The following is a 21,188-nucleotide window of genomic DNA, read 5'->3' on the forward strand; positions in this document are numbered from 1 at the left end:
GTACCAAACAAAGGATGAAAGAAAAAACAAAAGGGATAGAACTATTTTCTCATTGCCACCCGTTATACTCTTGCTGGCAAGATCCACTGTCGTAGTTGGTTGCTACTATTCACCATCGCTTTGTCGAAAATTTTCATCTCTATTGCTACTTGCAATCTTCTTACCATCTACCACTCCGCATGGTCTCCACCACTATTTGTATGGTGGCAATAGCCACCAATGTTGATTCCATCGCTATCACCTATTATCGAGATTAATTTATACGATCACGATTGATTGGTACAACCTTCTTAGCTAATTTTCTCTATTGGTGTCTATCATCACCGGCAATCTTTAATGTCTTTCACCAAAAAAAAAATATATTATGGCTTCCTACCAAAAAGGAAAAATCTTTAGCATCCTCTACTATTAATATTATTCGCAACTACTTTGAATGATCTTTATCACTATCTACGACCATGTTGATAGATTGTGGATGATTATTGTTGAATAAGATGCATGCGATGCATATATTATAAGCATATAGACTTGAAAGTATTTTTTGGAGATTTATTTTCTTGAAAAAACATAAATAATATCTAGGTATTGTGGTTTTTTGATCCCTATATTATTATTTCTATTGAAAACCTTAACCACCATCCATAATGGAAGATGATGTTAATCATCCACTGTCCATGATCTTTAACATCACCTATTTTTGCCCGTTATCTCCACCATTGCCCATCAATGATATTCCCTATCAGTTACCATGGCTGATGATCTCCATTGAGGATTGGTGGTAAATATTTATCATTATAGAAGATGCATATATTTTAAAAAAATAATGCTCATTGTAAATTGTTGATGCACATATATTAAACTAAAAGTATATTTTGAAGATATTTATTTTAAAAAAAAAATAAAAAAAATATCTAAGCATCATGGTATTTTGATCTCTATCATAACCATCACTATCGATGATCTCTAATTTTATCTATCATTAATGACAATTTCAACCACCACCCACTACCAATGATTATCACTAGCTACCACTATTAGCAAATCTCTGCTAATGATACCCACCGCTGCTTACATCATCGATAATGTCGACCATTGGTTATAATGATCATACATGATAATCATTATTAGAGACGATGTGGCACACATTATAAATTACAAATATATACATATGAAACTAAAGATATTTTCTGAATATATTCATCTGGAGAAAAATAAAATATGTAGACAAACTAGTATTTTGATACCACTAAAAATTAAAAAATAACAAATAAAAAATAAATATAAAAGATGTGATAAAGTAAGCTATTATCACAAAAATAATGAGCCAAGTGGATATTCATAGCGAATCCCCATTTGCATTGGGGATTTCACACATACTCAACTTTGTAATATGAATTATTTATCATATTTACAATTGTTGAAGTGATTTTGTCTGTATAAAAATATATGCATGGAAATTAAGCTGGATCATTTATTTTAGTGGATGCTTGGGCAATTTGGTGGGGAATGAGATTTCCATCGTTCATATTTGTCGGTCTACTTTATTCCTCTATTTTCATCTCTATCGTATGAGCAGGATACTTTGGGTTGTTTCTTTTGATTTATGTGACTTAGTTGATCATTTTTGCAAGTTTCTTGGTTGTTATAGGCGGAGGTGGTGTTGCTGTTTTACTTTACTATTGTGCATGTTCTGTTCTGATTACTAAGCTATTTTTGCTTGTCATATTTCATGTTCATCGCTGCCGCTTCTTACATCTCACTAGTTTGTTATTTGGGCAGGCTATTTTGGGACTCGGATATTATTATAAGAATCACTTTGACAAGAAAGTTTTATCAAATAGAGAAGTGTTTAAATAATATTTTCGATAAACTTTGAATATATCTAAACTATATGATATAGCTAAGATTTTTAATTGATTTATCTAGGATCTAGTTGGATTGGCCTATATAATTTAAGAAAAAAAATTTCAGAAGCATATGATCACTGTCCTAAGATAAATTTCTGATCTTCATGTTGGTGTTTATTAGAAATTCTATCCTAAGATATGATCGGGATACTCTCTCTTGAAGCATGATCATAGAGAGTATTGATAGAACTTTCCAAACTCAACAAAAGAAGAAGTAGAAGAGTGTTTAAATACATCAAAGAGAGAAAGTAAGAGAGAACGCAAAGACTTTAAGAAAAAAAATACAATCATTATTTTTTGTGCCCCATGCCATCCGAACACGTGATCTTATTTAAAACATGGGAAGATACGAAGAAATGGATACTTTAATTGGTTGACCATAATGAAAAATGACTGATCAAAGAGAGATATATCCGTTTGGTCAAACGATCAATTAACCATTACAGTAGTGATAATTTAAAATAATAAGATAAAAAATCTAAATATAATAAATAAAAAATAAAAAATTATTTTTGACTTGGATAAAGATGAAAAAAAAAGAAGGTAGATAAATATCAAAAAGAGTTTATTCTTTTCCAATATGGGACTAAAATTATAACAAAATTTTTACAAAATTTTAGAGGAAAGGAAATTCTTGAGTTTTTCCCTCCAACTCCGTGACAGATACAACTATTTCATGCTTTTTTTTTTTTTTTGTGTCTTGGTTGCTATCTTGTATCCTGTTGCACTTGCTTCTATAGTCTTAATGTATATGCTATCTACTGGGGTGGTCCCTTTGTTGGTTTTGATCTATATAATCTCTTCGGTGGTTGCTATTCCATTTCCATGTAGAGAGTCTCTTGTATTGTAACTATCATATATTGTTTTTATTTTAAAGAACTAAAGATAAATTTTTAGCTATACTTTCAACTTAAAAGTAACTATCTACTTGAGTTTCAAATAAAAATAGCTATCCATTTGAAACATAAATTAAAAATAACTATTCATTTCAGCTAAAATGATCCTTATACCCTTATATCCTTTAAAAGATTACAGTATTATATTATCATAGTATAGTATTCCTTTACAATAAGGTAGTACTATATTATATTAATATAATATTACTTTATAATAATACAGTGCTGCTTTATTGTATTATATTAATATAGTATTTCTTTATAATAATATAGTATTATATTATATTAGCATAGTATTCTTTTATAATAACGTAGTATTGCTTTATTGTATTATATTAGTATAGTATTCTTTTACAATAAGGTAGTATTACATTATTATAGTGTAGTATTTTTTTATTATAATATTATTTTATAATAATTTAATATTATTTTATAATAATACAGTATAATTTTATAATAGTATAGTATTATTTTATAATAATTTAGTGTTGTTTTATAACTGTAAAAGTAATTGGATTATTTCACCCCTATTTGGATAGTTGCTTCTAAGTTATGTTTCAAATCCGTAGCTGTTTTTACTTGAAACTCAAATTCAAATAGATAGTTTTTTCTAATTTATTTTTTTATTCAGATAATATAATTATTTTTTTTCTGATAGAAAATAAAAGAGTTATTGCACCAACTTTCAAAATGTGTATTTGGAGGTCGTTGACTGCGATTTATACTACTCAGTCTTCTAATAAACCTTTTCTTGTTTGATTTTCTTCGTCTCTCTTGGCTCAACGCTTCTCTCCAACACTCTTTCTTGTTTCTTTCTTTCTCTCTTTCCTTCTTTTGTTTTAGGTACAGCTCTCCATCTCTCATTTTAATGGATTGCTAGAGATGGAAGATCTCATTCATGGCTGAGGCCGAGTCATGATCCCGTGGATGGGCAAGGCTATCGGTTCGGTGGTCGAGGGTTAAAAAAAAAAGAAAAAGAAAAAGAAAAAGATTTCTTGGAGAGATGGGGCAGGGCTCGGGGCTTCACGATGAGCCAACCTTCGGTGATCCTGCAAGGCCAAAAGCGGTCGGTGCTGCCGCAACATTCAGTACCCGGATTCTGTGAGTGTTTTTTTCTTTTTCCTCTAAAAACTTTACTGGCTTCTTTCTTTCTTTCTTCAGTTTAGTTTTATTTGTTACACCATACAACAGACAACGATTTTGTTCTTAAATTTGGATTTTGAGCGAAGATAAATATGGTAGCTTTGTAGTTTTGTCTGCTCGTGTTGGTATTAAAATGCAGTATGTGTGCATTTCTTGCTGGTACATGGCTTGTTTGCTATTCTTCATGCAACCTAGGATGCCTTGCGCCTCTTTTTGCACCGAACTCGGTATTTTCGGTAGATTATTATGTAATATACTGATAAGTTGACAAAAGATTACTATTTTGATGAGAAGATGTGGCTAGTATTTGCTGCTATTAGTTAACATGTTGCTCCATTAAATTTTATGATATACAGATAAAACTTGGCTGCATGTTCTGTCATTCGGCTGGAAGTTGTTTTTATGCAACTTGTATCTCATTTTTGACTTTGAGTTGGAGCTCCATATATGATACATACCTACCCTATCCTAGTGATTTCTTATATTTTAGAACTGTCCAGGCTCTAATATTACACACACATATTTCATGACATAAATTAGGAAATTCAATGATCTTAAATCCTTTAACGACTATAACCGGATTTATCATACAAGATGTCTGCAGCAAGTTCATAGGATGGACAAAAATGCCGATGAGCGACTCCTAGCTGCAGCTGGAAATCCTCACATCCACCTCAAGTCCAGCTGCCTTTAGCCAGTCATCTTTTTGTTTGAAAGGGTTATAGACTTTGTTATGGGTATTTCTATTTGTTGGTGCATTAAACCAGCCTCAAGACACGTGACATCATCATACGAGATCAAAGAAATGTCAATTTAAAAGCGCCAGATTCTGACAGACAATTCAGTTCGGTATTTTACTGATATGAATAAAGGACACCCTTGTATTCTGTCCGGATGACGTCTCAGTTAACAAAAAAATATTCAGATCGAGTATTTACCGACCTGAACTCTGATGCCTCTTTATCCAGGATAAATATTATGACATCTTTATTTCACTCCGGTCATCTATCGAGGTGAACTATTGTAGTGACGGACTCAATCGCTCTGCGAATGTCCGCAGCGATTTTCTCAACCAAGCATAGCTGGCCACGATCTCATATCCAGCTCATATACACAGATGTCCGCTAGTTCATTTATAGGTGGTTCTCTAACCGTCTAACAGACTCCTCTAAAGACCTAACAAACTCTAAAACGGTCTTCTCAACCTCTCTATAAATAGAGGGTTAGGGATCTTTCATTGGTAAGTTCTGCTCTTTGAAACTAGGAGAGACTTTGCTGATAAAAAATTAGGCTAAATTCTTAGCTTCCATCCAGTTCTACTCAATTTCTCTTGCTCTTCTACTTTTTTCATCCTTGTTCTTAAGGCTCGAACTGACTTAAGCATCGAAGGATCAAGAATTGGAGGATCCCCATCCGATTTCTTGATTAATTTTGTAGATTGGAAGAATTCTCACCAAGTCACAAGGATCATTTCAGCCCAGGCTCACTCTAGTTGATCAACTCTACTTTAGATTTTGAGTCTTGCAGTAATAGATTGGCGCTAGAAGAAGGACCTCACCCTTCATGGATTGTGGGGCTCTTTTTTCCTAAACACCACTCTGTGGGAATACACAGACACAGTCTGTGAGAGTACATAGATTCCTCCTTGCTTGGGGGGCTATATTGTGGCGTAGAAAAAAGGACATCCTTAATCCCATATTAGTTTGAGTTAAAGAAGAATCTAGCTTATATAGGAAGGGACTATCCTTTCCAAATGATGCTTCTTTTAAAGGACAAAACGGTGAGGTTCTAAATGACCAAAGCCCACTGAAGCCCAAAGATAGTCATAAGCCAAAGCGGATAATACCTCACGTGCCGATCTATGAGCCCTTGACTGTAACACTATTTATTCTAATGCTTTGATTACAGACTATGCTTCCCATACTAATAATCTTATAGCTGTGGTATTTCAATGTGACTTGGAATTGGATGTATTCAGGTTCCGAAGATGGCACAGTAAAAATACGGGATTTAAGGTATCTGAAACAGCTTGTTTTCATTGGATCTTGTTGTGGAGGTGTTAACGTTGTCAATTTTCCAATTTCCAGTTAGCATTTGTTATCTGCAGATGTTACATATGTTGAATTGGTCCCTGACTTGCTGATTATCAAAAGTAAATTGACTTTGCATTTCGTATTCATGCTGTCACTTCATTGTTGATAGAAGCTTTCTAAAGTATGAAGAATAGTAAAAGATATAAAATTGAAGGATATTATTGAAAAACAAGAAGTTGCAAAGGACCATGTATTGCGCGTGGGCACACTAATACTATGGAGTTTCTAGTTATTTTGATCCTCTCCTACTTCGTGATTTATTTACTGCATCCCTGTTTCAGGAGTGCGACTTGTCAATGAGAATATGAAAGTCGAGCAGCTGTTAACTCAGTGGTTCTACATCCAAATCAGGTTCAACTTTAGATGCTACTTGCGGATCTTTTAATGATGTGATCATGCCGCAATCTGCTACTAAATCAGCTTTCTGATATCATTTTTATTGGACAAATTTTTCAAACATTTCACTAAAGGTGCCCACAGTTTACTTCCAATTCTACCAATTTCTAAACCATTACATCATAGAACATATTGTATGGTATAACTATTGATAGATCTTTGATTATCATTCAGTATCTCATACTTGGAGACCGAATGCTTCCCTTTCTGTGTGCCCTGCATGCATGCGGCTTTTTTTTTTTTTTTTTTGCTTGGGCCTAATACTCTGATCTAGCAATACCCCTCTCCTTTCGGAAACTGCTGCAGTTTCTATCCTGTTATAGTGATTCTAAGCAGGGGACCAAATTTGTCTTTGTCAACTTGAAGAATCCCTCAATGTGCACTATCATTTTGCAGAGACAATTAATATATGTGGTGATCAAAATGCAAGCATACGGGTGTGGGATCTGACTGCAAATTCATGCAGCTGTGAGTTGGTAAGTACTTGTATAATATAGTAAGATGGTGAAAGTTGCCAAGCGTCATTGCATGTATTCCTGAGAATTAACTGATCTTATTCAAGGAGACTTCCCCTTAAAAAGGGTTTCTGTTGAACCTGTTATTCACTTGAGTGCGGGTACCAGAGACTGATAACAGCTGTGAGGTCTCTAAGAGTAATATGGGATGGCAGCATGTTTGTTACTACAAATAATTGTGGAACATGCTATGTCTGAAGCATGCTCAACGAAACACAGGTATCTCAGTTCCGGTGTCCGGTTTATGCATAGCGATATGCAACATTTTGATTCTCAAACTGGCATTCAACCTGCTGCAGACTGTGACGTATTTCAAACTGCTCCATAAGCTGCAAGCACATGATGGCCACATCTTGAAATGCCTACTTTCACCAGAATATTGTGATCCTCAGAAGTATTTAATCTCAGACTTATCTAGCAGTTAGTAATAGAAAATTCATGTATTTTATCATCCAGAGTATAAACTTCCATCATGACATTGTACTGGGTAAAATATTTAAGATTGCTACATTTTCTTCGTTGGCATCTGTTGGGGTATACCGACCGACCCCTGTACGCCGACTTATCCTTGGACCAGTCCGTCTGTCAGCCTCACTCTCGACGGCATGCCTGCAATTTCAACAAAGGATCAGCACAAGTCCAAAGATGGATGAAGAAGACAAAAAACGACCGATAGACCAAACTGTACTTAAACGGAGAACCGAACTCAGACCGACGTCATACAGAGCTTGCTCGGTGACGAGCTCCCTCTGCTTCGGCACCGACACATCCTTCAGTCGGTGAAAGTCCTCTCGATTTTCAGCCTCCACCCGACTGTTTTCGTTTGGCTGAGTCCGAGGGTCACCCCAGCGAGAAGGGAACTCCCAAGGTAATGGAGAAAAAGCAAAGAAAAATTCGTTCTTCCACCCGTGGATCGACGATGGAAGACCGGTGATGAACGAAAGACCTTTTCGGGGGTTGAAGAACCACCACCCTCGGGCTTTCGGGTGGGGTCGGAGGATGAAGAACGCCCGAAAGAGGGAGATGTGGGGAAAGGTCGGCAAAAGCCGACACAACAGAGCAAAACTGATTATTAACCGGACTGAGTTCGACGCCAGTTGCACCGGACAAAGCCCGTAATAATCCCAAACGTTTCGGACAAACTCCAAATTCGGGAAGCGAAGACCTGTCCGAAGGTCCTCGACATAAAAGGCCACCTGGCCCGGAGGCTGGTTGTTAACCTGACCCTCAGCCCCAGGGGCGAAGAGCTCAAACTGCTATGGGATGCCGTACTGCTCCCTGAGCCGTTCGATGTTTGCCCCCGAAAGTGAAGAAACCTCCACCTTCGGGGTCGATTGAAAATCATCGGTCGGATTCTCCGACAGACTTCCTCGAGGAGAGGTTCTAGCCATAACGCTAGCCCCAGAAAGGACAACAAAAAGAAAATGACAAAGGAGAAATGAGGCAAGGAGATAGGAACGGAAAAGCTTCAAGAAGAGCTTTCAAAAGAAGAGGATGGAGACAACTACCTGGAACTGGGGGACAATTCGACAAGGTCTCAGCGCCAGGAATGGATTTGCAGCAAAAAGTGAAGTTTTGGATGTAAGTGGCCGTATATATATAAGGCCCTTCAACGGTTGAGATGAAAATGCGCCGAACGAGGGCTTTTCGGATGCCGACACGTGGCAGCGCCAGGATCCTTCCTCGGTCCGATGGTTCGACGCACCTGCCCCCAGATCAAGCCATGTCGCCTCCATCCGCGTGAACGGTACTGACCCAATAGCCCCCTGACACGTGGCGGGAAAATCGCGTCTCAGAATTCATTAACCGACGGCGGTTTGTGTTCCCAAGGTGATGGCGGTTCGCATTCCCAAGAGGACAGCGGTTCATGTTCTCGAGGAGACGGCGGTTCGTGTTTCCAATAGGACGTCTGACACCGGATTGTTCGTTGGTACGGTTGTCAGAGTCAGAGCATGGCGTGATGGAAAACCAGTCCTTTCGCCCAAAGCCGTCGCCCACGTGGAAACGCAGGCCTACGACATCCGACTCAGGAGTGGGGGGGGCAACTGTTGGGATATACCGACCGACCCCTGTACGCCGACTTATCCTCGGACCGGTCCGACCGACGCCTGACTTTACCGATCGAACCGATGGATGACTCCGACGATGGCTGCCGACGATATTCGACCGAAGATATGTCGACCGAACAGACTCATACTGTTCTCGACTGGCCAAGCGGTCGAGCCGAAATTACCGACTCACTGTAGGGGGTGGCAACCAACGTCCGACTTCCGCAAGGCACCAGACCAGCCGACGGTGTCTCCGGGTCATCACCCGACGTCCCCACAGTCGATTACCGACATATAGTCGGTCAGCCCACCCAAACACCGTACGACCGCTGTAGGTAGTTGTCCTGTCAGGGACATGCGGTATGGCCGTCCTGGGATATTGTCCTGCCAAGGACATGGACTAATCCCAATGATTGATAACCCACGACGATTTGACAGCTCCCGACGATTTGACAGCTCTCCAGTTGTCTGCACCATTAATGACGGGACCATACCGCATTCTACTATAAAATGGGGTAAGGCAACAGTCTTAGTAAGTTTTGAAGGGAGCAAGTTTTCTCAAGCTTTCTAAAGCGCTCCTAAGCTCTTGAGCTCTCTCTTCCTCTCTCTCTCTCTCGCTGAGCCCCTGATTTTTCACTGTTGCCTAGTCTCCTCTCTGACTTGACCGTCGGAGGGTCCCCACCGGAGGCATCTCCGGTCTATGAGGACTTTTTTTGCAGGTGTGCGATACCGGTGATCGAACGGGGGATTGGCCGCAACAGCATCCTTCAAACAATCGTCCACAGAGCAATTTGTCCGGAAAACTCAGGTCCTTTTGAATGCAGTATTCATATTTTAGGATCTTAAAATGTGGAACTATTTCTAGGTATCTTGCCACTGCATTATCTGATCATCCTGTTAAAATATCTGATGTTGATGGTTTCACCTTGGAACGAACTTTAACAGGTAAGAAAACCTTCATCAGATAGCAAGCTAGTTCTCAGCTCTCTCGATATTCTGCCCAGATCCCTATGTTTGCTAATGATCCCTCATGGATTCTGAACACCTCAGGACACCAGCACTGGGTCCGGGATTGTGTGTTCTCCATGGATGGTGCTTATGGGATCAGAGGTAGTAGATACAGTATACCCAACTATTCTTGTTTTGCATCTTTGATTGGGCAATCCAATTGTGTGAACATGTACATAATCAAATTTGGCGATGCGCAGCTTCTTCTGATACAACTATGAGACTGTGGACGATGTCCAGGGAAGCCATTAGAGTTTATCAAGGGCACCACAAAGCAGCTGTCCGCTGCGCTGTGCTCGATGATGCTGCATCACCACCATCATGATCTTATCTGGGTACAGATGTCATTCATGGGTAATAAAATTTGATAGTTACATCCTCTTAATTGTTTCTGGTCTTATTATTTTTCAGTCTCATGAAGTTTCTATGACCAGTCAGCTTTGCACATGCCTCTTCTAGTGTTGTTGGTTGGTTGGTTGGTTGGTTGCTTCTTCCGTTGGTTTGTGTCGGGGCCGGGGGGATTGTTAATTGATATGTCAGCAGTCAGCATGCAGAGCGTTCATGAGCATCTTCTATTGTTGTGTAATTCATGCTTAAGAACTCATGCTTACCATTCAATCATTCAGTCAGGTCAATAGTCCAGAAGCACCCTGACCTTGCTTATGCCCAAGTACCGTCTTCAGTCTTCAATTGATGATGGAAGAAATCAAGTCCCTATCTTTCACTTCCCAAGTTGACTAAGAAGTGTCGACCAATTCTGGGTGGCTCAGACGGCAGAATTCGGCTGGATATCCGGATGTGAGAATGAGAGGTTGCCCCACATCTGGATCTTGTATCCATGGATGGACACCCAAAGGAATGGAACAGTGATCCTTTCACGAAGTGCGCCTTCATTTATTGAACAAGTCGGTGGCCAACCAGCAGAATTCATTTATTTATAGATTATTATGTCGTGAGATATTGGTTGGCATCGGTGAGAATCTGTACTCATTACATTACATCTTCATATTTTCTGTCGGCCGAAATGAATAGAGCCTTCCCTATTCAAAGGAAGATGCTATGCACGAGATTTCTGCTGTTCTCGCTGGTTAATTTGTACGAGAACAAACTCGTGATTTGTTTACATCTGCTGACGTCGGAAACAAAAACCTTATCCATTAGTTATGAAACAGCCATCACTTGTTAGCAGACAGATTGTCCAAAAAAAAAAAAAAAAAAAAGACAGCAACGTGATGCTATATTTATGAACGGATCCAAGAACACCCTCTCGTTTCTAGTACCAACACCAAGTGAAATCTACAATTCGATAGGCCGATTCAATCTACTATTGTCGGCCAAAAAGGAGAGAGAGGAAAGTGGGTGCACACCAGTGCAGTGGCATCAGCAGATGCTGGGTCGTTGTTGGATAGACTAGAGCTTCATTAATCTTGTCATGGAAGCATCTCCGATCTTTTGATGAAGAGCAGCTAACTTTATGTCACACCTACTTACCAGCAAACAATGGTGGTTGATCAGTCCCTCATAGACCTTTCGTTCTTTGTCCCAGCCGAGTAGGTTAGCTGCGCTGTGACATATGGATATAAATCTTGAATCACTGTGAGAAATAGGCAATACTATGTCACTGCCTTTTGCTTTCATTACAAGGAATTTAGTTCGCTTGTTCATCTTTAGATCTGTGACACCCCTGAAATCGTACTGATCAGATCAAAGATCAGGCATTTGGACAATCACCATTTTAGAATCCAAAACTTCAAGGAATTAATGAACCTGAATCAGTGGTTCTGCTCTGTTATTGGCATGCTTCCATGATTATGGGGCTCTAATTGCGAGGATTTTGGGGTAATCCACATGTACTTGGATAGGATTCACGCACACAACTGAACGATGCCAGCTTTAGTTGGATAGAATACCCATCTGCCGTGGACAAATAGTAACGGAAGCCATCATTGCTCCGTTGAAACACCAACATCCCATAAAGGGCAAGAAACACGCTGTCCGATGATTAAACTCTCCAGAATCCCAACATCCACACCGAATCTCTCATCCCCCGTCCAAAAGAAAACATTAAGAAAATACCATTAGTTTATAGTTTATAGAAGCAGAAGATGGCCTTTCCTGACGTCTCTACTCTTTTGGTAACTGGCCACCTCATTAATATTTGGTAGGTCTAGTCCTCTGGAGGTGCAACAAAACCTTCAGCTACACCCACCAAAGAGTAAAGACCAAGCGGCTCCATGGAAGAAAAGGAGAAGAAGAAGCAACAGAAGCAGACCAAGAACAAATCCAAATCCAAATCCAAATCCACCACAGATCCTCACTTCAAACCGAGCTCCGACGTGAAAGGCATCCGCTTCGGTGGTCAATTCATCGTCAAATCCTTCACCGTCCGCCGCGCTGCCCCGTTCGAGCTGCTAAGCCTTCTCGACGTTTCCAGTTCCCACCAGAGCCGGAGCCATGGCCTCCCTTTCCCTTCCACCATCACCTACTTGCCTACCAACTTCACCATCTTAGCACACCACGCGTGGCACACCCTCACGCTCGGACTCGGCACCAAGAAGTCCAAGGTCCTGCTCTTCGTCTTCGAGACCGAGAACATGAAGCTGGCCATGGACCGTCTCTGGCCACCAATGATTCCGCTAGGGGAGGTGAACCGGAAGCTCATACGGGGGCTCACAGGGTGCGAGATGGCGAGGTTCAAGTTCAGGAAAGGATGTCTCACCTTCTATCTCTACGCTGTGCGGCGGCTGGGTATGGCTGGTTTCCCTCGAGCTGAGGATCTGAGAACTATTCTGGAGTCTGTGGTGGAGCTCAAGGATTTCTTGGATCACACGGCTATGCTTGCATTGCCAAGCCAGAGGAGCATTTCTTTCTCGCCACCCGTCGCCATGGCGCACTGAGATCTTCTCCATTTTGTTTGAATCCTAGCATTTCGAGATTGTTATGCTCTTCACTCTTCTCTTGTTTCTTCTACATTAATTTCTTCGTTCTTTTTCTCACTAGGTGTGAGATGGTACGTCTTCATTACAGAGTGAATTGGATTTTGTTGAATGATGCTTAGAGAACAACTGTACCTCCTTGATTATAAAATTTCGAACCCTGTTATACAAGCCCTGAGTTATTTCTTGCTTAAGCCCAAACGTTTTGTGTTTTGGTTCACATTGCTTATCCAAAGAGACCCCACTAGGGGAAATAATGAGCTATGTTCCAAAGCTGGAGTGATGGATCTGTTGCCACTTGCCAGTCAACTTAGAGATCCAAGGATGAAGGGTGTCAGAGTTTCTGTATGCAAGAGTATAGATGATGGTTTATGGGAAAGATTATTTCCAGTGAGTCAAGCGGAGGGGACTCTTTGGGGTCTTAAAGAAATCCTGGCAGGACAAATGAATGAGGTATGAGCCTCGAGAGTCGGAAGATATAGGTACTGGCTGATCAGAGAAGCTGAATGCTCCAGAGGAGTCCGGCATTGCTAGATGCACCATAATCACCGAATAATTATAGTGTTATCAGATTGTTCATTAGATTTCCTTCGGTGTTTCATGAATTGTACTCAGATGATCCTAAAAATTTCTTTTTTCATTTATACATGCACGTAAAAGTGAATTCTGTAAAATTATTCAAAAAATTAGATGTTCATAAGCTTCTTGTCTCAACCCGCCCCATATATACCAGCTACATCAGCAAGCAGTTGTACCAAATCATTCTCAGTTATTTATATTCTTTTATATGTCATCCAATCTTATCAAGTGTTTTTCCCATTTTTCCAAATCTTTGATACTTTTCTTAATTTGTTGTTTTATAAATTCTTAGTTCTTCCTATTTCCTGAATGATTTCATGACACCCACCGAATCTCCACGATGGGCGAGGGGGGATACTGAAATTAGCCGGCAGAAATGATGCTCCGAATGGGGAGATGACGGGGTGCTTAAACCTTGAGATGAAGATACAATGATGAGTATGGTAAGAAAAAGGTGGCTGGCGACTTGCAAAGGGAAAGGTAAAGAGAATCCAACTTTCTATCTCTTTTCCATGCCTTTGGCCCACCAAGCAGCATGCACCTGGTTAGCACATGCTTTTGAGCATGCTCAGGTCCCAGAGCCAGCCCATTCCGCAAACCAAACAGGGTATCAATTACTATATATTATTATGTTCTTGTTATCAAGCAAAGGCATCACTTATTACTATTTTGCTAAGGGTAGCCTTCAAGTATCTAAAGGTGTTAGCATGCACCGTGCTGGTGCTCGAGTACAGGCATACATGCATATGGGCCACACTGAAATCAGCTATCAATGTACCATGATGGTAATATACTTCAAATTGTGGGAAAATTCTCTTTAATTATGTCTGAAGATTAAATGATGCTTCAAATTATTCATGAAAACTTTAGATGCTTTTTGGAACTCATGACTTTGACTAACTACTCACGAATTATTATTGGGACGATGACTCCCACATGAATTTTGCATCAGTTATTGTCACAACTATGCATATTTGTTCCCAAAGGATCAAGCCAAGCCATGTGCCAGTTTACATTCTTCGAACTAAAATCTTTTTGAATGTACTAGTTAGGACACATTAGTTCAAATTGCATTCCTAAGCCTAACACTAAAAAACAGCTATATGTCCCAACTTTTCTATCCCCCATATGAGGTCACCCCGGTCCAGCGACACCTTCGTAGTTGGTGGTATTGGGCCGTTTAAGGCCCCAATCAAGGAAAGCTCGAGTGGGTCGTCCTGCATCCGGCCCATTTTCGACCAGGAAACGGAGAGAACGTAAAACCCCAAAAGCCCTAATGGGAGAAGCCTCCCTCCCCGCAAGATGCTCTCCCGCCTCATTTCTCGACCTCTTCACCTCCGCTTCCTAACCCTAACCCTAGCTTCTTCCCCCCACCCCCTTCCTCCCTCCTCTACTTCTCTCCCTCCTCTCCCTCTGCCTCCTCCTGGTCTCCCTATCGGCGAACCCAATCCGGGTTTCTTCTCCCGATCCCTGAGAGCCTTCTCGACCAACCGTGGTGACGATGGCGGCGGCGATGGTGACGGCACCTGGAAGTTCTCGTCGGAGAAGGACGAGGTGGACTCCGTATTCGGCGACGAGGAAGGTAGCCTCGCCGGGTTTGCGGAAGGCGGCGAGGATCCCGCCGGATCGGAAGCGGCCGCTGGAGCCGGCCTGAAGGGCGGCGATCCCTGGTCGACCCAGGATTCCATTTTGGAGAAGAAAGGGGGTATATTTGACGAGATCGATCGGGAGTTTGCATCGAAGGAGGAGCTAGGAGGAGCTAGAGAGAATGAGTGGGAGACGGCTGAGGGGTATAAGCCGTGGACGTTGGGGGAAGAGGAAGATAAGGTGAATTTTTTTGACACTGAAGGAGAAAAAGAGCTGGGGCTTGAAGGGATTGAGGATGGTGGGATTGAAGATTTGGAGAAGGAGCGCATTGAGGAGCAGAAGCAGTTGGAGAAGAAAGAGCAAGAACTCTTAGCTACACTGAAAGGTAACAAAGATACAAATTTTTTGCTGCTTTTGGATCAAGTTGGGAAATCTAAACTTCCCCCCTTCTGTATTGTGCTGAAATTTCGTGGTTGCTATGGGTCACTATTTTTCTGGTTTGTGTGTGATTAGAAGTTTGGTACTAAAACGAATTCTTATGGAATTCATTGGTGACTGTTCTATGTTGAAATTGCATGACGTGAACTGTATTATGATTGGTCTGTCAAGGTTAGAAATAGAGGAGGGAAACATAGTGCCTGGTGCTCGAAAAATTGGGTCATGGTGAATGACATCCAACTTATGTGTGGTTGGGAACCTTAATTGGTGGTTTTGGAATGAGTGATATCAGGTTTATACCGACTCATATTATGTCTAATGGCCTTCCAAAGGCACTTGACGTCCATGATGGATGCAGAGTAAGTTTTTTATTTGGTCGATGGTAGGAAATCATTTATACATTTGGTACAACAGTCTCATTGAGTGGATATGCTTTTGCTATTTAGGGCTGTACATTTCACAATGGAGCCTTTCCATTAAGAGATTGATTTGAGTTGAGTTATGAAATATCATTAGACAAGTTGTAGACATTGTTGTTGGCTTCCATTCCTCATCATCCTCATCTTCTTTTCTATCTTCATGTTCTTGTTTCTTTGTTGCATTCCTTTAGACTCTTTTATCTTAGTCTTGAAATGCAGTAGCACATGACCTAGCACTCAGTTTTCCTGAAATTGAATATTACTCCTATGACAGTGTATTAGCACAACACACAACCATCATATGTAGTTTGTTTGACAACTTGTGGAAAAGGAGTGGCTACTTGGGTTTAGCTCTCTAGTGTAGCTTGGCTCCTCAGATCAGGTGGACAAATGAGGAAGGGTGCTTGGATTGGATAGCTGCAGAAGATCTTATAGCCTAGTAGAGTGATAAGACCAACTAGTGGAGTTATAGATGCTATGGGATTGCCCCTAAGGAGAGTTAAGGCATCGGGAAATTTAGGAGCTCACATTGGCATTTATCTAGAATTCAAGGGTTCCCTTATTCACTCAGGGAGGACAGGAGGCTTGGGATGGAAGCCCTGTAGGCTTCACTCAGACATTCTGCAGCTTAAATGCATTTTATTTTATTTTTATTTTTTATGTTTCACCTAAGAAGACATCGCACTGGGATGTGAATTCCTATTTGCCCACCTCATGACAATTAAATGACCATTCATGTTTTCTTTTCTGTCTATCTTTCTTCTTTTGTTTGTTCTGTATCCTTTTATAACTGAACCATTCCATTTCTCATTGGAAAAGGAATTAAACTATTTTCTTGCATTTTAGTTTCAACTGCTGCAGTTTTAATTCTTACTTTTTGGCCATCATGCTGGAAACTTCCTTTAACTTCATTATTTATTTTTAGAAGTTGTGTTTTGGCAGGCGATGTTCAAACATGTTTCTAAAATGATTTATTCCTGAACTGGGTGTTTTTTTTTTTTAAAAAAAAAAGGTTCAAATTGTTCATTGCGCCTCATCCATTCTCCACTTGTTGATTGTCCAAACTATAATTTGTTGTTGCTTTCCCAATCTCTGATTTCGATGGTGCAATTCAAATTTCAATTCCGCTGGCTGTCTCTTGAACTTTGTTGCCAAACATTTGAATTTTGTTTTGAGTCAGAAGTGGGGCATGGACTACAAAAATTTTTAAAGCATAGACATGGTTTCAGAAATATCTATTTAATTTTTTTAAAAAAAAGAGATTTTGATTTAAAGCATCCTGCATAATTCACTTGCAGATTTGATTGCATCGAGATCCAAACTAATGCTTTCTTGGGATTCCATTATTATAAGTGCAGGTCCAAATCGGGCATTTGGGGATCTAATTGCGGCATCAGGAATTACAGAAGATATGATTGATAGCTTGATTCTTCTAAAGGATGTCAGAGGTATCAAAGGATTGCCTCCTCTACATGAAATAGAAGACAAAGCCATAGCAAGAATGAATGCAACATCTACAAGAGCTGAAATTGAGCGAAAGAAGCAAGAGGAAATTGCAAAAGCACGGGTTAGACAGGTTGACGAAAAAGAAAGGGCTTATGGAACTGGAAGAAGGAAATGCAGTGTAGCTCGTGTATGGATTCAACCTGGCCATGGGAAGTTTATCGTCAATGACAAGCAATTTGATGCATACTTCCCAATTCTTGACCATCGAGCTGAGCTTCTTCGTCCATTTACTGTGACGGAGACTTTGGGTCTTTGGGACATAAATTGCACTGTGAAAGGCGGTGGTGTCTCAGGTAAGCACTGTGTCTTACATTTTCGAATGCTGTCACATGCCTTAATTAGCAATCACTCCTGTACCTGCTTGGATGACATGAACCTTCTGTTTAGCTTGATGAGACTTCATTCCTTGTTTGTGTTATATAGCATTTTGCTTCTGGTTGCTGATTCTGTAAGGCATCATTATAACATGATTAGATGAATTGCTTCATGATAAGACAACTTTTTGTATGGAGTAACAAGATCATGTGAAAGACATGCTGTTGTAATTTGGCTGGAGAAGAAACTATTATCCTCTCTCTTATTTGAGCATGCATTTGATCTAGCTACATATTGCAGGTCAGGTGGGAGCTATCCGCTTGGGAATTAGCAGGGCGCTGCAAAACTGGGAACCAGGGCTTCGGCCATACCTTAAAGCAGGTAAAATTTTAAAAAGCAACATTCATGTAGAATATCTTGTACCTGTTATTTGGATAACTAAGCTGATTCTTCAAGATTTTAAGGTTGCCGTTGCCCTCTTTCTACTTGTGTCTTTGATAAATTTTTTAGAAAACCTGTTATATTTATATATTGATATTGATCGCTCCAGTCCCTGTGACTGATTTTAATTTAGCCAATAGTAGAGCTAGCACTATAATTTAACTAATGTTTCTTTTTCTATTAATTGCTGAATGCTGACATGGCATCTTTTGCATCAATCTAGCTGGGTACTTGATGAGGGATCCACGTGTTGTTGAAAGGAAAAAGCCTGGAAAGGCAAAAGCAAGAAAGAGCTTCCAATGGGTCAAGAGATAACAGGTACCATTGTTTTATAACTTTTATGTAGTGGTCATGTCCTGCATCACTTGAAGTTTGAAGGCACTTACCCTGAATGTCATGTACAGCTTTCAGTTTGGCAGCTTCTTCTCAACCAGTTCACCTCACCAATACCAAGCCTTGCGAATGTTATATTTGTGGGTGATTTTGGTGTACGTACCCAAAAGTCCTTGTCGTATGAGCCAGCCGTGATGATTAAGTCAAAATGTGGAGAACCAAGTTTCATGCCTGTCCTGGCACGCACATGCCTGCTACTATTTTGGAGCCTTGATCTGCTACTTAAGAACATTAATCTTTGCGACAATGCGACCATGATGGGCAATTGTAATGGTGTCAGAATGTCTGTTCCTGGTTCTCAGGCCTATCATCCATCTCCCGTACTTAAAAAGTTGATTGAGAGATTCCATTCTTTTTATTTTCTGTTTGAAACTTCATCTGTTAAGTTTCTATTATTTGAACATTGGCGATTGGGCCGCTTTGAATCATGTTGCCTTTTATCTGGGTCCAATAAAGCGGCTATGAGCAATGTTGTGGTCACAACATTGAAGCACGTGAATCACCGTCCTAAAGCTAATGACGCTGCTGCTGGTTGATTTCCAATGGTTCTTGGACCTTACTGAAAGTAACATCCTTACGCTGCTGCTGGTTGATTTCCAATGGTTCTTGGACCTTACTGAAACTAACGTCCTCTTGCCACATGCTTTTCGTGCTACTGTCTTTAGATGCCCCATCTGAACATCTGAAGTCTCACTGCAAATGTAATCACCTCTGAATAACTTTTTTTGACGAAAATTTAGTTCTTTGATGATGGTGGGTTTATTCTTTAGTCAAACCGCATGGTTTATTTTTGCGCGCCGCTAAATTAACAAGTCTCGGAACGGTTGCAGTTCTGGAACTTTGTTATGCAGAAAAGGATGTTCAAAAATAATAATTTTATTTAAAATAAAAAAATTAATAAAAAATATTTAATTAAGTTTAAATTTAAAAGTAGTTATTAATTTAAGTTTTAAATAAATTATTTTTTATTTAAAATATAATTTAAAAATAATTATTCAAATAGGATTAAATGATCTAATTATTTTTGAATGGATAGTTATTTTTATATAAAATTTATTTAAAAAATTATTTTTAAATTAAAAATAAAATTGCAGATTTATTTTAAATTTTTTATTAAAAAATAAATTAATAAAATTTTAATAATTATTGAGAGATGGAGTTGCTCTAATGCCTGCCGATCTTTTATCATCTTGAACTCCAAACCCCAAAAGGGAAGAGAGAGAACATTGCTGAGCCGTGATTTTTGTATTCCAACTTTGGACCGCGCGACGCATATTTTGTACCGCAAAAGACTGTTTTGCACCGTGGAGGATTGTGCATGCTTGTCAATTATTTCAAAAGCGGAAGCGGATGGGTATCACCCATCTCTCGACTACCATATTTGCCATGTCACCTCTGTTTGGTATAAGAATTCAATGAGGGCACATCTTCACCTCCGTTTGGTATGAGAATTCCATGGGGGCACATCTCCATTTCCGAGATGGACCACATGTCGTACATCCAAGTATGTCTTTATTTCAATGCAAAAGACGTACTGTTTGTTGAGGATACGGGGGCAGAATTCTAGTAATATGACAAATCCAATCCTAATATACTAAAAGCACTGCTGCTACTCTGAAAAAAATCAAAATTGCAATAGGATTCATGAGGTCACGGAGTTAGCTCCATTTCAAAGCCATAAAGTTGGTAGGTGATCACCGACTAGTGTGGATGAAGTTGATAAAATTATCATTTGCATTATGATGATTCTATATAATAATAATTTTAAATTATTTTTATTTTTTAAATCACCATCCAACTCAAAGGATGGTCCTCAAAGTCAAATACTGAGACCATCCATTCATCCTAAAATAAAGATTCCAATTGGAATTTAGGAATAGAAATATCCTTCCCTAATATATTATATTGATATGATACAACTTATATCTATAATATATATTTATTATAATATATTATTCATCATATTATAGTCATATTATTATTAAATTATAATTTTAAATTATAATAGAAACATATTATTGTACTTTATATTTCTATTATGAAATTATATATTTCTTCTATTTATCTTATTTTTTAGTCAAAATAAATTTTAGTATCAAAATAATAATATATTATAAATACAAATAAAAATATTAATTCTATCATAATAATTAATATATTGATAAAAATATTAATAATTTTATTATAATATATTTTTATATGATTGATAAATATATTTTGTGGGATATAATAAAGATAGTTTCGGTATTATATGAATCATGATTTTATATTTTTATAGAACTAGTTTTGAGTCCACGTGTTGCGTATGGGGTCCTATGATAAATAATTGATCATTTGTTAAAAAAAATTATGAATAACAATATAATGATCATTCAAATTTTTAGTATCAATAATAAAAAAAATTATAATTTAATTTAATACATATAAATGGGCTCCAATGTCATTCTTTAATCATATAATATTTTTATTTAATATTTTAAAATGAGTTTTAATATTATTTTTTAATAACATAATATTTTCATCCAATGCTTTAAAGATTATTAGATAGGAGAGTCCGACATGCGGTAT

The 21,188-nt window shown here is 39.0% G+C and overlaps 2 protein-coding genes and 1 pseudogene across 3 annotated transcripts; all 3 read left to right on the forward strand.

The window, feature by feature from the left end:
* Positions 1-3,730: 3,730 nt before the first annotated feature.
* On the forward strand, positions 3,731-10,331 carry LOC105044549 (target of rapamycin complex subunit LST8-like; annotated as a pseudogene).
* A 1,674-nt stretch (positions 10,332-12,005) lies between these two features.
* Positions 12,006-13,113, forward strand: LOC105044404 (uncharacterized). Its single transcript, XM_010922282.4, has one exon. The coding sequence runs from the start codon at positions 12,241-12,243 to the stop codon at positions 12,901-12,903; it is 663 nt and encodes a 220-aa protein (XP_010920584.1). The 5' UTR covers positions 12,006-12,240; the 3' UTR covers positions 12,904-13,113.
* Positions 13,114-14,802: 1,689 nt separating this feature from the next.
* LOC105044406 (small ribosomal subunit protein uS9m) lies at positions 14,803-19,119 on the forward strand. 2 transcript variants are annotated; one of them, XM_073257137.1, is made up of 5 exons: positions 14,803-15,493; positions 17,324-17,764; positions 18,087-18,167; positions 18,451-18,545; positions 18,639-18,775. In XM_073257137.1, exons 1-4 carry the CDS (start codon positions 14,824-14,826, stop codon positions 18,540-18,542), a joined length of 1,284 nt encoding a protein of 427 aa, XP_073113238.1. In that variant the 5' UTR covers positions 14,803-14,823; the 3' UTR covers positions 18,543-18,545; positions 18,639-18,775. The 2 variants fall into 2 exon arrangements, with proteins under 2 accessions (XP_073113238.1, XP_010920585.1); XM_010922283.4 differs by having other exon boundaries at positions 14,804-15,493; positions 18,632-19,119.
* The last annotated feature ends 2,069 nt before the right edge of the window (positions 19,120-21,188 follow it).

This window comes from Elaeis guineensis, chromosome 5, assembly GCF_000442705.2.
Source record: "Elaeis guineensis isolate ETL-2024a chromosome 5, EG11, whole genome shotgun sequence".
NCBI classification, from domain to species: Eukaryota; Viridiplantae; Streptophyta; class Magnoliopsida; order Arecales; family Arecaceae; genus Elaeis; species Elaeis guineensis.